The 23,667-nt window shown below is 41.8% G+C and overlaps 1 protein-coding gene across 9 annotated transcripts in view; it reads right to left on the bottom strand.

Moving 5' to 3' along the window:
• znf608 (zinc finger protein 608) overlaps positions 1 to 7,609 on the bottom strand; it is an 89,388-nt gene extending 81,779 nt beyond the window's left edge. The window contains exons 1-2 of one of the 9 annotated variants that reach the window (XM_048527238.2): positions 7,277 to 7,609; positions 4,119 to 5,224 (exon numbers count right to left, since the gene is read on the bottom strand). In XM_048527238.2, the coding sequence (XP_048383195.1) occupies positions 4,119 to 5,042 (924 nt within the window). In that variant the 5' untranslated portion in view covers positions 5,043 to 5,224; positions 7,277 to 7,609. Of the gene's footprint in view, positions 1 to 4,118; positions 5,699 to 5,725; positions 6,219 to 6,268; positions 6,364 to 6,515; positions 6,902 to 7,276 lie in introns of those variants that run through there. The other 8 variants (XM_048527234.2, XM_048527237.2, XM_048527235.2 and 5 more) reach the window with 8 other exon arrangements.
• Positions 7,610 to 23,667: the final 16,058 nt, after the last annotated feature.

The following is a 23,667-nucleotide window of genomic DNA, read 5'->3' on the forward strand; positions in this document are numbered from 1 at the left end:
GGGTTTAACAAGCAATAATGAACAACAAATGGGAACTCATCACTGCCTAGAGAAAGGCTCACCACACCACTTGGGAAAAGCATACAAGATGAAATGACCTCAATGTCAAGATGGATCGTGCTGAACACTTCACCTGATTCTGTCATCATCTCACCATAGCCCACATTGCTCAGCACCTAAGATACTATCAATTGCACATAAATGGCTGAGTTCTTATACCACAGAAAGTCCATAGCAGTCAAAGAAAACACATATAATTCTTCTCCTCGAAGACTCGTGTGACTTGCTTTCTCCCAACAGTCCTCTGAAATCTGTTAGTAATAACTGGCAGCTTCAATTTTGGTTAATGTAAAGGCGCACATTTGTACTGAGCCATTCATGATCTCAGGAGACCCTTAGGCATTTCACAGCCCATTTTTGTACCTTAGTCCTTGCTGTAACATATCAAAAAAACTATTAAGGCATAAAAATAAAACACACAAAGTTGAACTTTACAATAAGTTTTGATGATATGTTCTTGCCTGGTCTCCTTTTAAAGTTATATCCAATGGTATGATCTCTAAAAAGCATTTTACATGCATACCATCTTGCGAATGAAATTTTAAAAAACAGCCCATTGGCAAGAAAAAAATCAATAGCAAATTTGGTCTCACAGATCTTGGGAGGTCACAACAAGTTCGTCTAGAAAGTTCTCAGCAGTCAAAGGCCACCAGCTCATTCACCCCTTCTGAAAAAGCGCTGGTCACACTATTCAAAGTTACAAAGCATTAAGTAGACTGAAGAGTTTTTTGTTCTCCAGGGACTCGTGCTAGTTGTGGTACAATTCACCAGCCAAATCTCTTCTTGCAGAGTTTTGAGTCAGCTATTTAAATCGCTCACATTCAACAAATGCGTCCTTTGTTTTCTTCATTAACGACTGCTTACCACTTACAGTCCTTTGCTACAGACTGTAACAGACAAGCAACAGCAGTATACAAAGAACAGGAAGGTAAATGTATGTTTCAATCAATTAATCAGCAGGAACAAAGACAAGCACAAAAGGCACAGTAGAAAATGTGCTTCTGCCTGCAACTTACTCTCAATACCATTCCTTTCTACTGAGCGGTCTAATGCAACAGAAAAATAGTTGCTAGCATTAATGTACATCAAGTCATTTATGAATGCAATTCTCAGCTGTGAAATGTATCACTGCATCACTTTCAAAGGGTGACAAATTCCTCCCTGAGATATTAACAAGCCTTATGAGAACTCTCAAGCCTGCTCTCGCAGAATGTTTTTTACAGTCAACTGTCAGTCTTAGTAAGAAAACTACAGTGTGCTGTACAAAGTGTGGCTTTCCAGTTCTGCTCTATATTGCAGTAAAGTACTTTAACAATTAAATCAATTTATCTAGTCTGTGATTGCTCACATTTTTAATGCCTTACCACGACCAAATCAAATGCATAATTCAACTCCATTGGCTGGATAAATGAAAGTGCAAAATTTTATTTACTGCTGGAGAAGCGCTGGGTGTTAGCAACCCTTTATTAGCTAATCCTATATTAGAAGGATTTTGCCAAATACTAGGAGTGGTTATTGGTGTTGCCAAGTCTACTTAAGTCAGACATGTTAGCAACAGCTAAACCACAAAAATGGGTTATATAGAAATAGCTCAAACAACTCAAATTATAGGCTGCTTTTTACTTGAGCAATATTTGTAGGGAGTGGCAGGTTTTACAGCATACTTGTGGTTTTATGCATAAAAGGCATGCAGAAACAGAGTCACAAAAATAATTAGTTTTAATAGGCTCCAATTTATCATGTTTTACATGACTAACTGCAGCAAACGAATAGAATATAAACAGGCCAAGAATAAACCTGCAAGCGCATTGCAGAGATTAAACAATGACTATCACTCATAAAAATTTACCTTAAACATTTAGCAACCTGCTACTCACACAAGTATAGTTGGACACATTTGTCTTCAACTTCATTTAAGCCAGACAACTGCATAAATATTTCACAGCTTGTTACAACATGGTTGAACAAAACGTGCCTTCACCTTTCAAATAAATAACAAGTACAAGACATGACTGTCTACATTAAAAGCATGGGTTATGTATCGGTACCATTTCATTTCCTTCGAGTCATACATTGTGTCTGCTGCAAATTTAAATCTGAATGATCTCTGAAGCAGTCAAAAGGAAAACAAGGCTGTGCTAAAATGAATAGAATGTGCTTGTCAATTATATCTGGGAAGAATCAAGACAAGCAAGTGGCAGTGCGATACTGGACATTTTTTTGTATGACCCACTGACTGAATATCAGCAGGCATTGGTTTTGAACACACTGATTTGATTGTTTTGAGGAATAGACACACTAAAACATTTTCCCCAGGAGACTATTTGAGGTATAAATAAGGGAGAAATAAGTGTAGTGAAACCACACCACTCTAATCTCTGTTGCCATGACACCTGCCTCTAGGATTTGAAAATGTACAGATTGCCTGCTAAACAAAACTGTTGAATCTGAACATTTGGCTGAAAGATTAAAAATGCTTGGGGGTGCAGGGAGCAAAGCTTTCTGCATTCTACACAGCCAGCAAATTCAATCAAATGGTCTTGAAACTTTTAACCACAGGCATTGTGAAGAACTGATTACAGCAAGTTATCTTGATATTTAAAACAGATTAAAACGGCTCCCAATTTGCAGTCTGCTGGAGACCAAAGTAAAACGATTTGATTGGGGAGTTGTCAGGCATGTTAAGCAGTTTGCCAATCTCTCCTTCATTCTGAATCTGTTTAGATACCCTTCTCATAGCTAATGGACTATGGAACATTAGCCTCTGCATCTTACTGTTTAAATCTTTATTAACATCTCAAATGCCTCCTTGAAACTGTTGGCCAGTAATAAAATTAATCAAATAAAATACAGTTTTCCAAGCCACCCAATCTTGGTGCTGTCTAAAGTTTCCAACAGTTGTATTGGCAGAATTGCAAAGGTCACCACCTTTACAAACTGGGAATTCACTTTATTATGCACAGGAACTAAATTCTCTCTGATTCAACTGACCAATTCCCATTACAGGGAGTCTACTATTGAGCCCAATGGGAAGGGAAAGGTTGAAGAGTGGACTGTAAGGTACCTGACAAATTATATTAAAAGGAAGTAATTATTCTGTAAGCACTTATTCTGTTTACATTTTCTTCACTAAAATCATGTACCACAAAAACATCAATGTACATAATAATGCAAACAGTTTTTAGGGCTTTGGTTCAAACATGCCTATTAAAAATAAGACACCTACAGGGTTCGTTCAGGAAAGGTGAGGAAATACTTTGTAAAACTGTTACCTACAGTAAGTGGTTGACCTCTTAAGATAGCACAATTCCAGTGACACTTCCCACTACCCCTCGAGCTCAATAATTATCCAACAAACAATGGATCAGAGCCTCCTGAGAAACTCCACATTGTCTGGATAATCGCCAACATATCAGAAGCCAGGTTGCATACCAACAATGGAAGGCAAGGCCAAACTTCCTTTTCACATTGCATCTACATAACAGATCATCATGCTTCCACTGATGTTAGTGAAATGTCAGGCATCATACCCACCATCTCTGCATCCTAAGACGGCAAAGGCCAGTCCGGCTTTTACGAAGGCGTTTACTGTTGTATTTGATTACAAAGCACCTCCCCCATCCTTAAGGCAAACAGTAGTGATTACAATAACCTCATTTCTCTCCAGCTGCGGCGGTTATTCCGTTGTTTGTGTATATAACCATAACACCAACCGGTTACTTCAAAAAAATGAAAATGTTGGCGTTTCTCATTTGTTCAAGCCTCCCAAAAAAGTGTTATGGCACTAAAATGCATTAAAAGACGAGCTGTTTGGGTCAGTCCTTAAGGAATGCAACCACAAATTATTTTACACCTCCGACCTCATTAAAATTGGCGGGTGCTCAAATTAAAACATCAAAAATATTGCTTTGCTATGTATAAATCACTGTAAGGTATCGTCACCCCCTGGGAGATTTTCTGCTCAGTGCAGCATTCGTATCACGCGTGGAACAAACATTTTTTTAAAAACACAAAGAAACCTTCAACAACTTCCAGAGAGAAATAAAAAGTGTATTTACCTTCTCGGTTTTCAATTTCTTGGTGGGCCGGGCACTCTCCTCGTCATGCACTTCATCATCTTTTTTCAGCACGACAGGGTTGCTTAATATTCCTGACTCCAGAGTGGTTTTAATGTCCTGGATGCGGGCTGGGGGCTCCCCGCAGCACTGCAAGGCGCTGCTGCCGCTTTTGGCACCGAAATTAAAGAGATGAGCAGCGGATGTCACCGGCACCGACATCGGGGGCTGTCCAGGGTGCACCCCCACCTCCTGCTTATTGCCATCCTTGCGAGACCTGGCAGCCTCCTTATCCCGCTTCGAGCCTCCCCTGCCCGAGCCCTTGCCAGCTTTCTCCTCTTTGTTTTTAGTGCAATTGCCAAGGGCGGTGTTATTATTAATGTTATTATTATTATTGCAACCACCGCTGCTGCTGCTGCTGCTGTTGTTGCTGCTGCTAACTGTTTGACCCAGGGCTGAATTCATGCCAGAAACATCTCCAGGGCGCCCTTGAACTTCCTGCCTCTTGCCAGCACTGCTAATTTCAGGAATCCCGTACAGTGCGGCGGAGGAGAGAGATTTATTAGCATCCTTGGAAGTTTTGCTTCTTTTCACTTTGGATTTGCCAGTCTCCTTGTGGGGGTTTCCCGGGGGTGGCTGGACTGAAGAGGAGGTAAATTTGAGGCTCTCAGAAAGGGCTGAAGCTGCTGTGACGCTAGCTCCGCAGTCCTTGCTGCCGCCGCCACTGCCCGGGGCTGCAATGCTGCTCACGCTGCTGCTGGAACTCGAGTTATTCATCTCCAATTTCTGTCTGTCTTTCTCCAGATCCGCGTCTAAATCGATGATCAGATTCCCCACTCCAATCTCCCAGTCATCGCCACTGTCGTAAGTATCAACCGCGTTTGAATCAACACCTTTACTAGTAGCAATGGAACTGTTCACTGACATCCTGAAGATGGGATCGCTTGGATAAAAACTGGATGAACTTCACTGCTCTGGATCTGGGAGGACATTCGCTTCTCCGACACGTGTTTCAACCCTCTCATATGTTTATTTTATACAGAATGAGATAGATAGATACTGCCCTTATTTTCGAATCACACGATCCACACGCACGAATAAATTACTTCCTGCAAAAAGATAAAACTAATAAATCGGTTGTTGGCTAAGACCAACATTTTTTTCTCTTTCCTGATTCCCCTTTATTTAGCGAGAGTCTGATTTGAACTTCCCAATATTAAATGACAATCCGATTACATGTTCCCCCCCCCAAAAAAAAGGTCCTTACAGTCGCCCTTTTACATTGTTGACCTTTGTAATTTCACACCAACCCAAATGAGAGACGATAGCAGGAGCAACAAAAAAAGAACATACAGGGGTTTTGGGGGAAAGGCAAAAAAAAGACGCGGACTTTTGTTTTTCTTTTGCCAAACACGAGCATCTGAAAAAGTTATCATAGTGCAAAAGAAACGCGTTTAAAAACATTGCTGGAAATGGATCACCGCCCGTTCGCGCTCCATGAGCTCTGCACCAAGGTGGCCTCAGTGACCGCAAATGAGGTTATTTGACAAAGATCAGTGTAACCATTCAAAGTCTGAAAAGCATGCATCATGGGTAGCTGCAACTCTTACCTTCAAATCATTCAAACATCTCTTCCCCGCATTACAACAACCCCCCTCATATAAAAAGATAAAAAAACTGCAACATTTCCCCATACATCACCCATGCTGCACAACTTGTGCTAATATCCAGTGTAATACAGAATGGAAGAAACATTCTAAACCTCATCGCCAAGTCAATGTTTCACTTTTATCTCCTCCTGCTCCTCCTTTCTCCTGGCACACAGACCGGATTCCGTGCCTTTTCCCAGCAAACGAAAAAATATTTGAAGTCCACACTCGCGTCCCGAGCAACAATAGCCACATGCATTGGATTATATATTGATTTTTTTTGACAAAAAAGATTTGATACACAGGTCCAAAAATAAAAAAAAGATAAAGTTTTCAAACTTCACATTCCGCCTTAACCGCATACTTTTGGAAACATCATGATCAGTAAATGATTATGGCACAGAGAAAAGAAAGGAAAACTACAAGCGTCCGGTTGAAAGAAGACAGAATGTGCTAACCCTGGGATAAATTAGGGAAGGGGAAAAAAAAAATAACAGCAGAAACCTGGACTGGATTACACATTTTGTCCGGACGTGGCACCATCGTCTCTCAAAACAGTGTCAAACATACAAATTAAGCGAGGAAACGACGCCAGTCAATCATGTGGTAATTTTATAATCGACAGCTTCAAATACAACAAGACGAGGACGGGGAGAAGGAAGGGGGGTGGGGAGAGGAGGAAGGATTTTAAAAAAGATATCTTATATAACCAGCACCGGTTTGTTGCAAACGTTGACGATTGTCTGCTTACCATTTTTTTTGTCATCTTGTACTCGGATTAGGAGCTACACAGTTTAATTAGCTGGCGTTTAGAGCTAAAAGCTGTAATGAATTGTTGATGGATTTGAAGGGGGAGGTTTCGACAACCAACCATCTAAAAGCAGCTATTTTGTTACTGTTCGAGCTTCAATCACGTGAATCCAAGATTCCCTGTAGCTTGACGTGAGAACAAAAATCGGTGACAAGCGTATCAGAAAACTGATCTCGCCTTGCAGAGCAAAAAAATCGGGGAAAACTTGAAAACTGTAATTGTAATGGGGGGGGATTTTTTAGGGAGCTGTTATCGCCTGGGTGAGATTAAACACAAATCTTCAGTACACGCTGCATGTTCTTTTCATATCAGCAATAAAAGCAGGGGAGGGGAAGCGTTCGTGATCGACAGTTGTAAATGCTTATTAAAGTCAACTTCAGCAAAAAAAACTTGCAGCTATTTACAAGCTCAAGTTAGCACGGTAGGTGTCACGAGGGACTAACAGCCAAATTTGTTTCCTCTTTTAAAAATCATGGAAGTAAAACCAAAAAGAAGGAAACAGCATCGGACACAATTTTCAAATCAACAAGATGAATCATATTCAGTAATCTCCTCGACTTTATTCAAAATTGGGAACAGGGAGTAAAGTTTTATTTTACAAAGCAGGAACTTGAAAAACGCTTACTCGTCCTGCCAAAAGAGACGATTGTCTGGTGGGATTGGTAAAACTTCACACTGAGGTTACTGCACAATGTACTTACGATTGGTATTGGCTCGGTTTTGCCCTGGTCTCCGTGTAATATAAATGCATTTGTTTGTTTTACATCAAGTGCTGTGCTAATGTGACTGCCTGTTCTATACCACTGTGGCTGTGTGGCGATGTGTGTTCGCCGGGTGGATTGGCTTGTCGTCGCAGTGTCTGTGTGGATTGGTTTGTTCTCACAATGTCTGTACTTTTCTGGGTGGATTGGCTTGTCCTCGCAGTGTCTGTGTGTTTTGCTGGGTGGATTGGCTTGTCCTCGCAGTGTCTGTGTGTTTTGCTGGCTGAGCATTTGTGTCTCTGCTCCAGACCCGGCTCTTCTCCTTTGTTTCACAGACATTCGCCCTGCAGCCACTCAGAGCGCAGCTTTTATGAAACTGAGCTCAATCATTGGCTGTGCGTTTTCCCATCTGTGTGTGTGTGTGTGTGTGTGTGTGTGAGAGAGAGAGTGGAGCTGAGCTTTCAGCGCCAGAGTCGTCAGTCCCTGTGTGTCAAGGGAGCTTCCAACAGAGTCAGCACTAGAGCATTCAGCTCCCAGCAGTGGAGCATTTAGCTAGCAGAGCCTGCGAAACTCAGACACTTCCACCCTTGTCAAAGCCCTCAACAGCCAGTCGAACCTGAATCAAGCACCCAGCTGAACCAGATCCAAGAATGTAGGCTCCAGTGTGCATAAAACAACTAGTTTCTGAAGAAGGGTCTAGGCCCGAAACGTCAACCTTCCTGCTCCTCTGATCACGTATAGCCTGCCTGCTGTGTTCATCCAGCTCTACACCTTGTTATCTTAGTTACACTGACTTGCAGCTTCATCCAGAAATTATACTACGGAAGGCAAACATTTAGATTTTCTTCAGCCTTCATCCAGAACGCTTAGGTCATGGGATTTAGATATGCAGTAAAATGTAACCACCATCCAGATAATTTATCTCATGCCTATTTACAATTATAGCGATCTGACCTTGATCAGAAATTACTTTCCTATTCATCCAGAAAATACAGATTAAAGACAATATTTAGACTAATAGTGTTTTTAGCACCTCAACCAAAACGATAGCCCACCGTTTTACTTAAGAGTATACTTTCAAGCATTGAACTTTAACATCAGAAAGGACATCGCTCTTCCTTGCACGCAGCACTTTTATTTAAAAAATCTTCTTTATCCAGCATATTTTAAAAGCACGACAGCTGGAAGCATTCACTTTAATCTGCAAAGGAACCATTTCCCTCTGTGGTGTCTGTGTTGTCCCTAAATTAAACATGTAAGAATTTTTGCTCTGCCAGTGTATTTTAATTGTTCAGCAATTACAAGGGAACGGCAGTATCTTTGATCTGTGTTTTTTTCGACAACCCATGAAGAATATAGTGACTGATTTTTTTTTCCAATTACTATGTTAAGAGTACGCGGACTCCTGTTCCATTGCCTTAGCCCAAGTGAGATGGATAGTCTGCAGTGAAAACGTTATGAAATCATAGAATCCCTAGAGTCCGGAAGCAAGCCATTCGGCCCGCTTCCCCTCCGCAAAACATCCCACCCAGCCCAACCTTATCCCCGTAACCCTGCATTTTCCATGGCTAATCCACCTCGCCTAAACATCGTTGGACTGTAGGAGGAAACCGGAGCACCCGGAGGAAACCCACACAGACACAGGGAGAATGTCCAAACTCCACACAGACAGTTGCTCGAGGGTGGAATTGATGTTAGAGACGATTTGCAGCAATCCTTAAAATAAAATTTTCCGTATCCCTTTGTAATTTTTTTCCCTTGTGCGCCAGATTTTATAATGTGCCCATATATGGCGATTCTGTTTGCATTTGTGGATGTTCCTCTGCTTGTCTGTTTTTGTATATGTCCAAAGAATTATTCTGTTATGATTGGGAATTATACGTACGGCCTGTGTATGGGTGTTTGTGTGCTTACATCGTTTATCATAGCTGCATCTACTTATGTATACGCGTTATATTTTAAATACGTAGGCGTCTTGGCGTGTGTAGCATATGACCTGAATGTAGTATATGCAGTCCGTTACTCTCTGCTGGATGGCTTGCATGATTTTTATGCCTATCTCTGCAATGTCACTTAGATGCATGTGCATTTATATGTGTTAATTGCAGGATTATAAAACGTGTCGTTTATGTCCATCAATGCGAATCTTTCACTTTTTTCCTGTATTTCTGCCAAAGGGCACGTTCACGTGTGCCCATTGCTTTTCCATACGTGTCTAAGTGCAATTCTTCCCTGGCGCAAAGACAAATCTATCTGAAATTCACGAACCAGAATATGGAGTTACCCTGGTTTGATGCAGCTGGGCAACTCCCAGATTTAATCAGCAGATAGGCGCCTCGTCTGTGCAGGCTGTGTTGTGTAGTTTCTGCAGTGTATAATCTGTGGTGTGGCGTGTATTGCTGCATGTGTGGCAACTGAACCGTATGGCGAGTGGTGTTTCTCTGACGACGGCTTGTGTGTTTATTCCACTTGCTATTTGTCCTTGCCCTTAGAGCTCCCTTCCCCCCTCCCAGCCGATGACACATAGGAGACAATATTTGCAGAGCAAACGTTTGCTCGAGTACTGAACACGCAACAAGAAGCTGTTCAATCCGCATGCGAACCATCAATGTTCCCTCTTTCTCTTTGGGGGCAGGATGCTAAAATATTGTGTCGTATTTGGCAGCGATCACTGTGGGTCTCTGTAAGCGAAAGGCTGCCCGTGTTTAGCTGAAGTGCAACTTTCATGCTTCACTCACATTTGTGCCATAAACACATTCTGCAGAGGTCGTAGTCGGTGTTTCGTAATAGCTTCTTTTTGTTGTGTGTGTGTGGTTGATAACAATGTATCTGTTTGGACATGTTGAGCGTGTTTTATTTTGAGCCCGTGGCAATGCATTAAGCAGCGATCATTTCCTCATTCTTCCACTGAGTGTTTCTACAAAGGCGACGAAGTGGGGGGATGGGGCAGCAGCAAAGCTCTCACAATAACCTCACTGGCGTCTGGAAAACCACATCCAAAATGTGTTTTAACGAGAGCCATTGCTGGTTTCTATCAATGGATCATTCCTGTTTGTTCCGATTCATTTATGTGTCTTGCTTGCTACAACGAAATCCTTTCAAGAGGTTTCACCCTTTAAAATGATAGAGATGAAAGTTTAATATTTGCCTAGCCAATGAATAGCAATGTATGATGTATATCGTGAGCATGCTGTAGAGGCACGCTATCACACATGCTAAATCTTTCTTGTCTATCAGATCATAAACAGACAATAACGATGTCGGGGACAGCCATAGGCTCTCGGTCTAATTATACGCGATACCCTTTCGTCGACCAGCAATTTTATTTATACAGCAATGAAACAAATTTGTAAAATATTCTTATCAGCACTGTTTAGCTTTCTAAACGGATTCCGTTTACGTCGATATAATTACTATGGCATCTGCGCATAAACCATTACAATAATTTAATTATTGTTCGCCCATGTAGGTTTTTAAAATGAAACATATATAGTCACAATGTTTAACGTCGCCCGCGAGTGAACATTGGAGATTCTAAATTTTAATATTCATTTTCTTTTTGACATTTATGTCTTTGCAGGCTCCATATTTTTGTGTGATTTTACTTTTTAGCTGTATGCAGATCTGTGAAAATTTATTTTAAAATATATTGAAATATTATGAAATGATAGAACCGTAGAGTATAACAGCACCATCCCATCCATCAAATCCACATTGGTACTTTACTCCACAGGAGTCAGCTGGTCTAATTCTGATTTGCTCATTCCCACTTCATTTCATATTATTTTCATTCTCAAGAAGCTTAATTTGGGAATATTGTTTCTATGATAGTTTCTGCCAGACAATTCCACATTTTAACCACCCTCTGTGCTAAGAATTTAGTTTCTAATCTCCCGTGTAGTACATCACATTATCAGCTCACATTTGCCTGTCTTCTCGATTTGAGTGCGTGCCACAACACCTGCAGAAACAAACCCTGAGACCCTGGCTCCCTGTCCCCTCCTATAAGGTTGATTTCATCGTACTAGCAAAGTTGCTCTGAGGCTTTAGCCTATGAACCCAAAGTGTCCAAGCTTACATAAACTGGCTTCATGCCCGAATGTTATTTATTTTCTGATTCATACCAAATTACTGTATTGCACATCTGTCCTTTCCTTTTAACATGGTTGAGTTTCTAAGTTAAGGTACTGGATCAAGTTCAACAACCAGATTTGTGCACCGGAGGGGTGACTTGGTGGTGTAATGTCCCCAGTAACATTCGATTGAGTGCACCTTGGGAAGCAATTAATTCCTTGCCAGCTTTGTCAATTGATTCAATATAATTGAAACAAAAAAATTCACCTACTACTCACAAATTGCTGTGATTAGCATTACTGGGAATATTCTGATTATGAAATATTGTTTTCAAAACCAATGAATAAAAATATAACTTGTCTGTTTTCAAGCATTTTTCATCTCAATTTAAAATGTGCAATTCTGTAAAAGAACAATCATTTAAAAAATATAAGGGAAATAAAACGTTCCTTTGTGATATTAATTTTCTTAGTTTTTGGTGCCTTATTTTAGTGTGTAGTACATTTGAAAAACGCAGATCATATTTCTTGTTTAATTTCATAATTTCTTTTTGGAATGCAATAGATACTGGAAAAAGTGCAATAGGTTTATTCAAATTTTAGTTTTGAAAACGGTCTTGCACATCTCGCCCCTGTGTTTACAGGGTCTGATACAGGTTGATTTGCAGCAAAGCAACATTTCTTTTCCGCATCACTTCTGCAGTACAACGCCAAATACATTTCGACTGGAAACGTATAACGTCCCACAATTGTTCATTGCCACTCAGTGACTCACTACTTGACAAAATAACCCTCTTTTCTCCTTACCAAAACTTTCATTACCATGTGTTTTTTTGTTTTCAATATCAGCATTCAACATGTCCGATTACATTCTAATGCAAATTATTGCAGAATAAAGTTTGCTTTACCCCAATAAATACTTTGATCCAACCATAGACAATCATCCTCTCTTTTATTAATGCAAATGTTTTGATCTTATGGAACAATCACATTTTATGATTTCTCTGGGTGAGAAGGCATTGTAATGTCAGTTGATCATGAATTGTGATCAGTTTGTATTGTAAGTTAGGATGCACTAGAAACAATGATGAGAGTGATCAAGTATGTTCCCCTTTGATCCTGTTACCAGTCTATCTCACCAACTTGGGCTGGACTCAAATGCAGTGGAAATGGAAAGATGTTATCATAACCCCATCAATTGTTTATTCCCTATGCACTTGTAAGGCTAGAGGAGGAACAATAACTTATAATAATATAGTACCCTTCAACGGACAAATATTCCAAGACATTTTACAGGAAGTCAGGGAAACAATGCAGGAAATGGGCGAGTACATGGTGGAAGTGATAGAACGTATTGTTGCCAAGGTAGATTTCAAGCAGGCTTTAAAGTGGGCTTGTTTAGAAGTGTGCAGTGGAGTGAAGTCTGGAGACACTGATATTGATAATGGAGAGAGGGAAGGATATGGTGCAGAGAAGAATCAAAAGAGCAAAGCATACATAATAGAAAATGGGGTGAAGGGGCACAGAAAAGGAGCTTGGAAAAAGAATGTTGTAGAATTTGCAATTAAAGATTACAATTTCAGCTGGAAGAGGTAATCCAAAAAGATTGGGTGTGCTGAGTTTAGTGCAGGACAAAATAGTCATTTGTGTTCTGGATGCGTTGAATTAGTGCAGAATTTAACAAGTCGATGAGGGAAATCAAGTCTTGAAATGATGAAGACAGGGATGAGCACTTCAGTGGAGATCAATGTACAAGCACGATGAAGGCGGATGATATTTTGCAAACAAAGTTTTAGAATCTTGATGAGACACCAGATGTCGGGTTTAAAGATCTTCTTATGGTTGAACAGTATTTCAAAGTATACCAACAAATTCAGCTGGAGAAGCAATCAGAAAGATCACTAAAGGGCCTGTGTGACATGGCAGCAGACTGCATGCAGGCTCTTGCCCGGGGTTCATCTGCTCCCATCTGCTTTCTTCTATTTTTTCTTTTCACTTGTGCTCTTTTTCTTTTGCTTCTTCTTTCTTTTGTGTTTTTTTTCCTTGGCAAGCTAGTCCATGGCAGCAACGTGGCCAAGCGCAGAGTGGCAGCAGCCTGCTAGCAATTGGAGGCAGTGGCAGTGGGATCAATTGGAGGTGGCAGTGGCAGACTATTTGAGATGGTGTTGCCAGCGATGGTGACACTTCGGAGGAGGCAGCGGGAGCAGGATTCTAGGCACTGCAACAGCCTGGCGTGGTGGCAGAGCCAGGGATTCCTGCTTGTGGGGTGAGTGTGGGATTCAGTGGTAGGAGCAGTGAGGTGGGCCCAGCAGTGAAGAGATGGCACCTCAAGTCATACATTAGTTGGTCTAGAGGAGGAGGCAGCGAGGTGGTGGAGGAGGGCAGGTGGTGCAGTCATCGCTGGTTGGCCAGCCCAGTATTCCAAAAGTGGCCTCACCATTGTTTTGGACAGTTGCAAAATCATGTCCAACTCCTTTATTCAACGCTCTGATCAACGAAGGCAAGCATACCAGATGCTTTTTCACCACCCTGTCCAGCTAATTTGGGAGGATTTCTCCACTGATCTTAATGGAGTGAAACATCAAAAATTTCCCTGGCACAGGTTGGGAAATAACCCTTACCATTTCACAACTCCAGATTGGTTTCTCAACAAACTGGTATATAACGGATATCTTGTACACACTCCAGGAATTTAGGCCGTCGTATTAGGGATTAGTTCCGAGTCCATTACTGTTCCTCATTTATGACAACAATTTGGATGAAAATGTAAGAGGTATTGTTAGTATGTTTGCAGATGTTTGGATCATGAAGAAGATTTTCTAAGCATACAACAAGATCTTGATCAGATGGGCTAATGGGCCAAGGAGTGGCAGATGGAGTATAATTTAGATAAATTCATTTTGGTAAGGTAAACAAGGGCAGGAGTCACACAGCTAATGGTAGGACCCTGGAGAATGCTGTTAAACAGAGAAACCCATGGGTGAAGGTTTATAGTTCCTTGAAAATGGAGTCATAGCTAGATAGTGTAGTATGCTTGCCTTCATTGATCAGAGCATTGAGTAAAGGAATTAGACATCATTTTGCAGCAGTCCAAGACAATGGAGAAGTCAATTTTGGAATACTACATACATTTCTGGTTGCCCTGCTATAGGAAACATGTTGATATCTAGAAAGGGTATGCAAAAAAAATTACAACCATGTTGCCAGGACTGGAGGGCTTCAGTTATAGGGAGCAGCTGGGCAGGCTGGAATTTAATTTTACTTGCAGCATTGGAAGCTGAAGGGTAACCTAATGGAGGCTTATAAAATCATGAGAGGCATGGATAAGATGAATAGCCAAGGTCTTCCAAGAGTAGGCGAGTCCAAAACTACAGAGCATAGGTTTAAAGTGAGAGGAGAAAGGTTTAAAAGGGACCCGAGGGTCAACTTTTTCACATAGAGGGTATGAATGAATGTCAGGAATGAGATGCCAAAGGAAGTGGTGGAAGTAGGTACAATTACAACATATAAACACAGGTACATGAATAGGAAAGGCTTAGAGGAATATGGGCCAAGTACAGGCAAGTGGGATTAGTTCAGTTTCAGATTACTGTTTGACATGGACATGTTTGACCATGGGGTCTACTTCTGTGCTGTATGACTCTATGACTTTCTATGGTTGTGAGACTTTCAGTTGGGTGGCGTCCATTGCAGAAAAGGAAGAGGGACCAAATGACCCCAATGCCTGACCTGGGTGTGAAGATGTAGACAAGCGTTACTGTACAAAGTGGGGGCCCAGCCCTAGCAGGGAGAGCCTAACCCCACTGGCTGATCAATCTTTAACCCCATGCCCCCTTGTTTCCCCTTTCTACTCTATCCCCAGTACTCCTTCCCTGAATTCCAGGGAGGGGTTTCAACTCTTAATCCCTGAAATCTAACCACACAAACTGGGGCAAGGTGTCCGTTTTCTCACCAAAAGGAGAGTATCTGATCCTAGACTGAGGCACAATCTGTTGGACTTATGAGGAGGGTTCACTATGAAGAGGGTCTAAATGGCAGTGATGAGATTCAGGTCCAAGAGGAAATTTCCAATGCTGACCTGGCCAGTTTCCATTGCTGGGTTTCCCAAGAATCAAGGAAGCCACAGTTAAATCTGCAAAGCAAAAATCCAAGGCTTCAAAATCAGTTACCTATTTAAAATGTCAACCTATCTCCTGGGAGTAAATTCACTGCTACCTTCTTGTTCTATCTGAACAAAAGCTGCAATCTTGCAGATTAGAGTTGGCTTCTCGACACACCTTCATGATCCTATCTCCAATCAGACCTGCTGATCCATAGTACAATATCATTGAGTTTCTAGAAATCCAGTTAAGGAGCTAAAATCTAAGGAGTTCAATAATTCCCATTATTTTCCTCCATTACTTTCCCTTTTCAGTCCACACAAAGGCTCCTCTAACTCTGATCTCTTGAGAATCCTCAACTTTAATCCCTAACCCATTGGTGGCTGTGCGTTCAGCAACTTAGGACCTTAAGTTCTAGAAGTACCTCTGAAAACTCTACCTCTTTTTCCTCCTGCAAGACAATCCTAAAAACCAGCCTGTTTGACCAAGTGTGTGGCTATCTGCCCTAAATTGGTCTCATAAGGATCAGTGTCAAATTTTGTTTTATAACACTTCTGTGTGGTGCTTAGAGATGTTTTTAGCACATTAAAGGTGCAATATTAATACTTGTTGCTCTATATAGCACCTCTAAGTTAGAAAAGTGTCATCCACAGGGGAATTATGCAAGACGTGAAATGTATAGTGATTAAGCTGCTGCACATCAGAGGTGATATTGCTTTGAATGCATTTAGAATTGGAAACTGATTTGGGAGAATAAAATATAGCCAGAGAAAATATTTGCAGTATGTGGTGATCTCCACAAGAAAAATTATGATTGTAGAATTAGAGTACCAAATCTCCCCATTAAAACATTCCTTGAAATGTGTGGAATACTAAACCTTCCGCATCTCACCTTCTAAAAGCAATCTAAGCATGATGTACAATTGTCCCAAACCAGCAAAACCCATTATATTTGCAGACAAATCTAAGAGTTACTCAGAGGATGACTGGTGTGATAAGTATTTGAAAACATTTCTCCTGCCCTGAAGCAGTCTTTCTAACCTATACAATATGAAATGGCAATGCATATAATGGATTGAATTTAATGACTGTAGCAGTGGTCTAGTCCATTGGCAATGAATAACCTTACTTTCCTAGGAGCCATCATGGGATTAAATTCCAATCATTTACCTTAGTTGTGTGCTACTGGGGCTCCTGGAAGCTTTCAGGAAGAGAATTCTAAATCCAAGAGCTGCTGACCCTTTAGAGGCCAAAAGCTCTTCAGACTCAGCAGTGCGGCTGGGAGCCCTGGCCACTTCCAATTTTTCTGGAACTGCAGGAGCTCTGTGACAAAAAACAGCAATGAACGCCCTAAAGGAAAATTAAGTGGGCAAGTGTATGGAGGGCCACTCAGACCTCAGCAAAGTGAGACAGCGGTCAGTGCGGAAGGTGCCAGAATGTTCCTGTGAGGTGGGTGGGGGGTATTGATGGGGGAGGATGGCATGGCTTTGTCTCAAGTACAACCAGGTGGTCATAGCCTCAGTCCACAGATGGGCTGTCAGCTTTTATTGGATGGGTATCACATCTTTTAAGTATTATTTACATGGCAATAAATATAATATGGTGTAGTTCCTGGCGTTTATAGATGGGGAGGCAATAAGTGAATGAGCAGAGAGAAAAAGAAAATGTGGAAGAGGTATTTACTCTGATCTTATGTAAAGATTTCAGTTCCACCTTTCCCCACTTATAGGCACTTTGAGATGATTAATTCCAGTGCAGCACTTCAAACACAGTCTTCAGGTTACAGGATCCTCCTGCTTTCTCTGATCTATGTCATTTTTTAACACCAAGTGGAGAAGCAGTGTTGAAATGCTGGAAGCATCAAGAGGGCATAATGGGATGCTCACTTGCTGATTCTGCAACTCATTATGGATATGAGTATGTGAGTGTGCATTACACTATATTTTGTTAAACATACTTCAAGGATTAACGCCTTTTAAGCTACAAGTGTGTTAAAAGTTTCAAGTGGAGTTGCTGCTATAATTTACATTGGAACATAAAATAGGAGCCCTTCAGTCCCACAAGCCTGTTGTACTTTTTGTAAGTTCATTGGCAATCGGATCGTCACCTCAACTCTTCTCTCTGTAACCCACGACACTCCAGTGGCTCAAGAATATGTCTATCTCAATTTAGAGCATATTCCATGACTAAGAGTCCATGCATCTATTCGATATATACTTCCAAGCATTAATGACACTCTCAGAGATGGAATTTCTCCTCATCTCAATCTGAAATAAGAGATATCCCTTAGTTCCACAAGTCAAGCTATGAAGTGAAAACATCTTCTCAGCACCCGCCCTGTCAGAATCTTATGCATTTGAATAAAATCACCCATCATTCTTTTAAACTCCTCTAGTCGCCCCATTGAGTTAAGCCACTCCACCCATATCGATGACTATTATGACTAATAAACAAGCAATAACCAAAGTAAATGCTGAACAGGATTTTTCACTTTGCACCCATGGGTTTTTTTTCCCTCACAACCTCGATGGGAGTATAACTTTTAACAAATGAATAGCTCAGGACAATTCTGGGAGTGAGGTTAGCAAACCCTGCCTGTGCCCACCTTGCTGAATGACACCCTTCGTATTTAATCCTAAACACAGTCGCTGCTGCCACCTGAACAAATGACCCACATTTGTGAGCCAGTCACTGTTGTGGAATAAAATCCTATGCGTTATGATTGGCTGCCAAGGTGAACTTGAGGGTTCCGGCTCTCTTGGTTCTGGCGATTGTGATTTGTGGCAACTCAGGTCAATATCTTTAATACAAATCTGGTTGCAACTTTGACACAGAGGCAGCTTGTATTTGTAAGATGCCTCAATTATATTAACGCAGCTGGCAATCCTTTGCTTAATAACTTCAAAGAGAAAAGTATTGAAATAATTTCTTTCTGTTTGCCCATTTTGTTTTGAATATATGTCATGTTAAAATGTCACATTGGACATTGTTATTTCAAGGGAATTATAATTACTTAACATGAGGATTTAACCTGAAGAGAAACTGATAATGGGTATAATCTTGTCCAAAAACAGAGTGCATATAAAACCTGTCAAGACTTGTCAGATCACAGGAAGAACTGCCGTGTAAAATTTACCCTAAAGCATTCTATTTTTGCTCACTAGAATGTGGGTTAATGCTTGTTTGTCCTGCTCAAGTTTTATTAATCGCTCATTTCTTTTTATTGAGACGAATGGTACAGAACAACCAGTTTTTATAACTCATCATACGTCAGTAGCTTTACAAAAGTCTTCTCAAGTTTCCCAATTATTTTTCTGGTCAAAAAGTATTCTTAAACATATACTTAATGGCACACATCTGCAAGTTACTTGCCATTTTGTGGTTGGAACAGGAGAATATGATTAAATTAATATATATGCGAATTCTTATAAAGTTTATGCAGCGTTTTGCTCAAATATGGGATTCTGTCCTGGCATTTCATGCTTCATTGAGGTATGATTTAATCCTACAGCATATGCTGGTTTGGATTAAAATATCAATAACTTTGTTTTATACTCTTCCAATAAACTGGAGAGGACTAATTTGACTCAGATGCTGAAGTCAGAGTTGATGAGGAGTGAAACTGTGATCAAAAAAATCACAATCTCAGCAATTTATGAATTTTTGATAAGCACTGAGTTTAAAGGACCTAATCAACTTCAAAGTGGATAATAATTAGGAGAAAAGTAGTTCATTGTTCCCAAACCTGATGCAATACATAAATTATATTCAAAATGTCAAAGGAATTTCTCACACCAGATAAAGCCTCCTACCCATATTTATGGTCACCCCATGATATTGTGGCCTCTCGATTCTTTTTAGGTTATACTGATCACTCTCATATTTCTCAGCCTGACTTCAATGGTATTTCTTTCAGAACTGCCCCATGGAAATAACTCATCTTCGATTAATTCCAACTGCACTTCCAAACTTCCAGCTATGAAATCTCCATGCCTCCTTTGATATTCTAACTCTGCAGCTGCAATTTATTCATTCATTCTCAAAGAACACATCCCTAACAAAAGTGTCATTGTCACCATCCAACCAATTCCATAGGTCCAGAACCAATTTCCAGCCCTTCATGTCCAAGAGACACAAAATGACACATAATTGTATTAGACATCTATCAAGGGTTTCTGGCTGGTTAACATCAAGTTCCACTGGATCACACATTCCTTTTCCAAACAACTCCATGTTTTAAGATCTTGGTTGAGGGCACCATTAATCTCACGCATCTTTCATCTACTTTCTTAAAAATTCATTTTGTGAGATGTAGGCGTCTGGCTGGCAAGCATTTGTTGCTCATCCCCAGTTGCCCTTGAGAAGGTGAGCTGCCTTCTTGAACTGCTGCAGTCCACCTACTGTGGGTTGACCCACAAAGCCAAGGGAAGAAATTCCAGGAACAGCGATATATTTTCAAGTCAGGACGGTGGTGGCTTGGAGGACAACTTGAAGGCGGTGGTGTTCCAACATATCTGCTGCCGTTGTCCTTCTAGATGGAAGTGGTCGGGGGTCTGGAAGGTGCTGTCTGAGGATCCTTGGTGAATTTCTGCAGTGCATCTTGTAGATAATACACACTGCTGCTACTGAGCTTTGGTTGTAGAGGGAGTGGGTGCAGTGCCAATCACGTGGGTTTTTTTTAGATTCCCTACAGTGTGGAAACAGGCCCTTTGGCCCAACAAGTCCACACTGACCCCTGGAGCATCCCACCCAGACCCATCCCCCTATATCCCACATACCCCTGAACACTACGGGCAATTTAGCATGGCCGATCCACCGAGGCTGCACATCTTTGGACTGTGGTAGGAAACTGGAGCACCCGGAGGAAACCCATGCAGACACTGGGAGAATGTGCAAACTCTGCACAGACAGTTACCTGAGGCTGGGATCGAACCCAGGTCCCTGGCGCTGTGAGGCTGCAGTGCTAACCACTGAGCCACCGTGACGCCCCAAAGCTTTGCCATGGATGGTGTCAAGCCTCTTGACTGTTGTTGGGGCTGCACTCACCAGGCAAGTGAGGAGTATTCCATCACGCTCTGGACTTGTACCTTGTGGATGGTGGACAAGCTTTCAGGAGTCAGGAAGTGAGTTATTCACTGCAGTTTTTCTAGCCTCTGACTTGCTCTTGTAGCCACTATATTTATGTGTTGAGTCCAGTTGGGCTTCTGATCAATGATAACTCCCAGGATGTTGATAGTGGGGGTTTCAGTGATGGTAACACCATTGAATGTCAAGGGGGGTGGTTAGCTTATCTCTTAATTGTGATGGTCATACCCTGGCATTTATGTGGCACGAATGTTACTTGCCACTTGTCAGCTCAAGCCTGGATATTATCCAGATCTTGTTGCATTTGAACACGGATGGCTTATGTGTCTGAGGAGTCGTGAATGATGCTGAACATTGTACAATCATTGGTGAGCTTCCCCACTTCTGACCTTATGATGAAGGGAAGGCCATTGATGATGCAACTGAAGATGGTTGGGCCTAGTCCCATATCTCATAATACATGAGAGCAGATTGATTAAAATATCAAGTATGGCTCAAATGCTAGTTCAATAGAAGGTATTATTCCAGATGAGTTTTGTTCAATTTGAATTCTAACGGTGCAATGAGCAGGAGAACCTTGATGTGCATTCCCAATTAAATGCTTGGCGCAATGATGGGCATAATTCAGATCCCGTTTGTATCGTCAAAATGCGTGGAGGAGACTGGCTCCAAATTGGAACAGGATTGAGCGCAAAGTTCTGAACACAGCCTTTCCAATTTGGAAATGGAGTGCACACAGGATTTGTAAATCTACTGACACAGCACATCTGCTATCTGATGCCCCAGCTTCCACTGTAACAAATTACCTGGGCGCTGCACTGGAAGGTCAAACTGAGCCATGGGTTTTCAGCTTGTTGAAGCTTCTACCCTGTTGGCACTCAGTGTCATGGAGTTGTAGAGATATACAGCATGGAAACAGACCTTTCAGTCCAACACAACCATGCTGACCAGATATCCTAAATTAATCTAGCTCCATTTACCAGAATTTGGCCCCTATCTCTCTAAACTCTTCCTATTCATGTACCCATCCATGTTGTACCCATTAAATGTTGCAATTGTACAAGCCTCCACCTCTTCCTCGGGCAGCTTTTTCCATACACACCCCACCCTCTGCCCTTAAGGAGGATTTTTAAATCTTTCCCCTCTCCCCATAAACCTATGCCCTTTAGTTTTAGACTCCCCTACCCTGGGGTAAAGACCTTGTCTATTCATCCTATGCACGCCCCTCATGATTTTATAAACATCTGCAAAGATAAGTCCTGAGCCTTCAATGCTCCAAGGAGAATAATCCTAGCCTATTCAGCCTCTTCCTTTAACTCAAGCCCTTCAATCCTTGTTAGTCTTTTCTGAATCCATTCAAGTTTCACAACATCTTTCCAATAACAGGGAGACCAGAATTCGAAGGCAGTTGCAGGCTTTCACAGCAGTCCAGGAATTTGTCCTTCAGACTATTGGGATTTCCAAGGTACTGCCCAGAGATGAGTGACAGTGGTTCCCTGAAGCATGAGCCAGTATCCCCTTTCAAGAAAATAGTGTTAATTCTCTATACCTTATACTCACCAGCGCCTTTCCTGTTGCGTTTCATCCAATCAGCCCAGGTAACTACCACCCACGATTAGACGGTAAAGTCTAGAGCGAGCTCCTCAAGTCTCAGAGCTGCTTGAAGTTGTCCTCCAAAGCTGACTGCAGATTCCTCAGTGAAAGTCAGTTGCCTTCCATCAACTGTATGTTGTCACCAGAGTAGCGCAGAATATGAGCACTAGACCAGACAAACAGGCATAAAGGGAGTACATGAGGGTAAATTGTTGAGTTTTGTACGTGTGATTAGAAGTGTTGTTAGATAAAGTTGCTGTGGAATGTTGCTTTGTTGATTGAATTTACTTCAGGATTTTGGTGAAAGTGATGCTGTGATTGCAACAGATTTATTGAAAACAGAAGATTCTGGACCAACTGTGATGTGGGGTTATGTCATAATGGAACTAGAGTATGAGTATCTGCTCAGCCCATCAAGAATGAAAGGGTACCCAATGCATCTTCCACAGTCCTTTATCTCCTTCACTTTTACCTCTTCCCCCTTGTTTTATCTATCCTCTCCAGGCTGTTTCCAAAGACCTGGTGACAGAGACTGTGCTTCACTGAAGCAATGTTATGGTTGATACAGCTGACTACCATGAAATTGTAAACATATTTGAGTGGATACTGGGGAAGGGGAGGGAAGCCAAGAAGTAAATAGTGGGGTGGGGTGGGTGGGGCTGGAGGGTGAGTAGGTGGAATGGTGATAGGTGGATGTAGGCAAGGGGTCATTGTGATTGGATAATAGGAAGGGTGGTGCGGATAGTTGAGTAAAAAGATGGATGTGTTAGGCTAGGGAGACAAAGAGGAGGGGGAGGGCTGGGCATGGGGTAAGGCTGGGGGTGGAGGGATTTTGAAGTTGGTGAAGTCAATATTGGGGCCATTGGGCTATAACCTCCCAAGGCAAAATATCAGGTGTTGTTCCTCCACTTGACATTTGGCCTTATTCTGACAGTGGAGTAGGTCAAGGGTAGCTGTGTCACCAGGGGAGCTTAAGCGGTTGAGGGGGTGGGAGGTGGAATCGAAATGAATGGCAACTGGAAGGTCATGTTGGTCAATGTGTACACAAAGCAGATGCTCTGTGAACCGATCCCCAAGTTTGCATTGGTCTCCCGGATGTGGAGGGGACCACATGGGGAGCAATGGGTACAATAGGGCAGGATGGATGAATCTGTGCCAGATCTGTCAGGATCGTTTGAGGCCTTGGATGGAGGTGAGAGGGAAGGTTCAGGAGCAGGTATTGCACCTCTTTGCAGTTGTGGGGAAAGGTACTGGGTATGGTGGGGAACTTGTTTGGCGAGTGTGGAGCTGACGAGGAAGTCAAGGAGTGAACGGTCCCTGTGGAAAGTGGACTGGGTTAGGGAAGGAAATATCTTTTTGGTGGTGGGGTCTGACTGTAGGTGGCGGAAATGTCGAAGGATGATGCATTGGATTCAGAAATTGGTGGGGTCGTATGCGAGGACTAAGGGGACTCTATCCTTATTGTTGTTGGTGAGGAGGGGGATTGGATGGCAGAAGTGCAGGAAATGGAGGAGGTATGGTTGAGGGCATCCTTAATAAC

This window comes from Stegostoma tigrinum, chromosome 3, assembly GCF_030684315.1.
Source record: "Stegostoma tigrinum isolate sSteTig4 chromosome 3, sSteTig4.hap1, whole genome shotgun sequence".
In the NCBI taxonomy this organism is placed as follows: domain Eukaryota; kingdom Metazoa; phylum Chordata; class Chondrichthyes; order Orectolobiformes; family Stegostomatidae; genus Stegostoma; species Stegostoma tigrinum.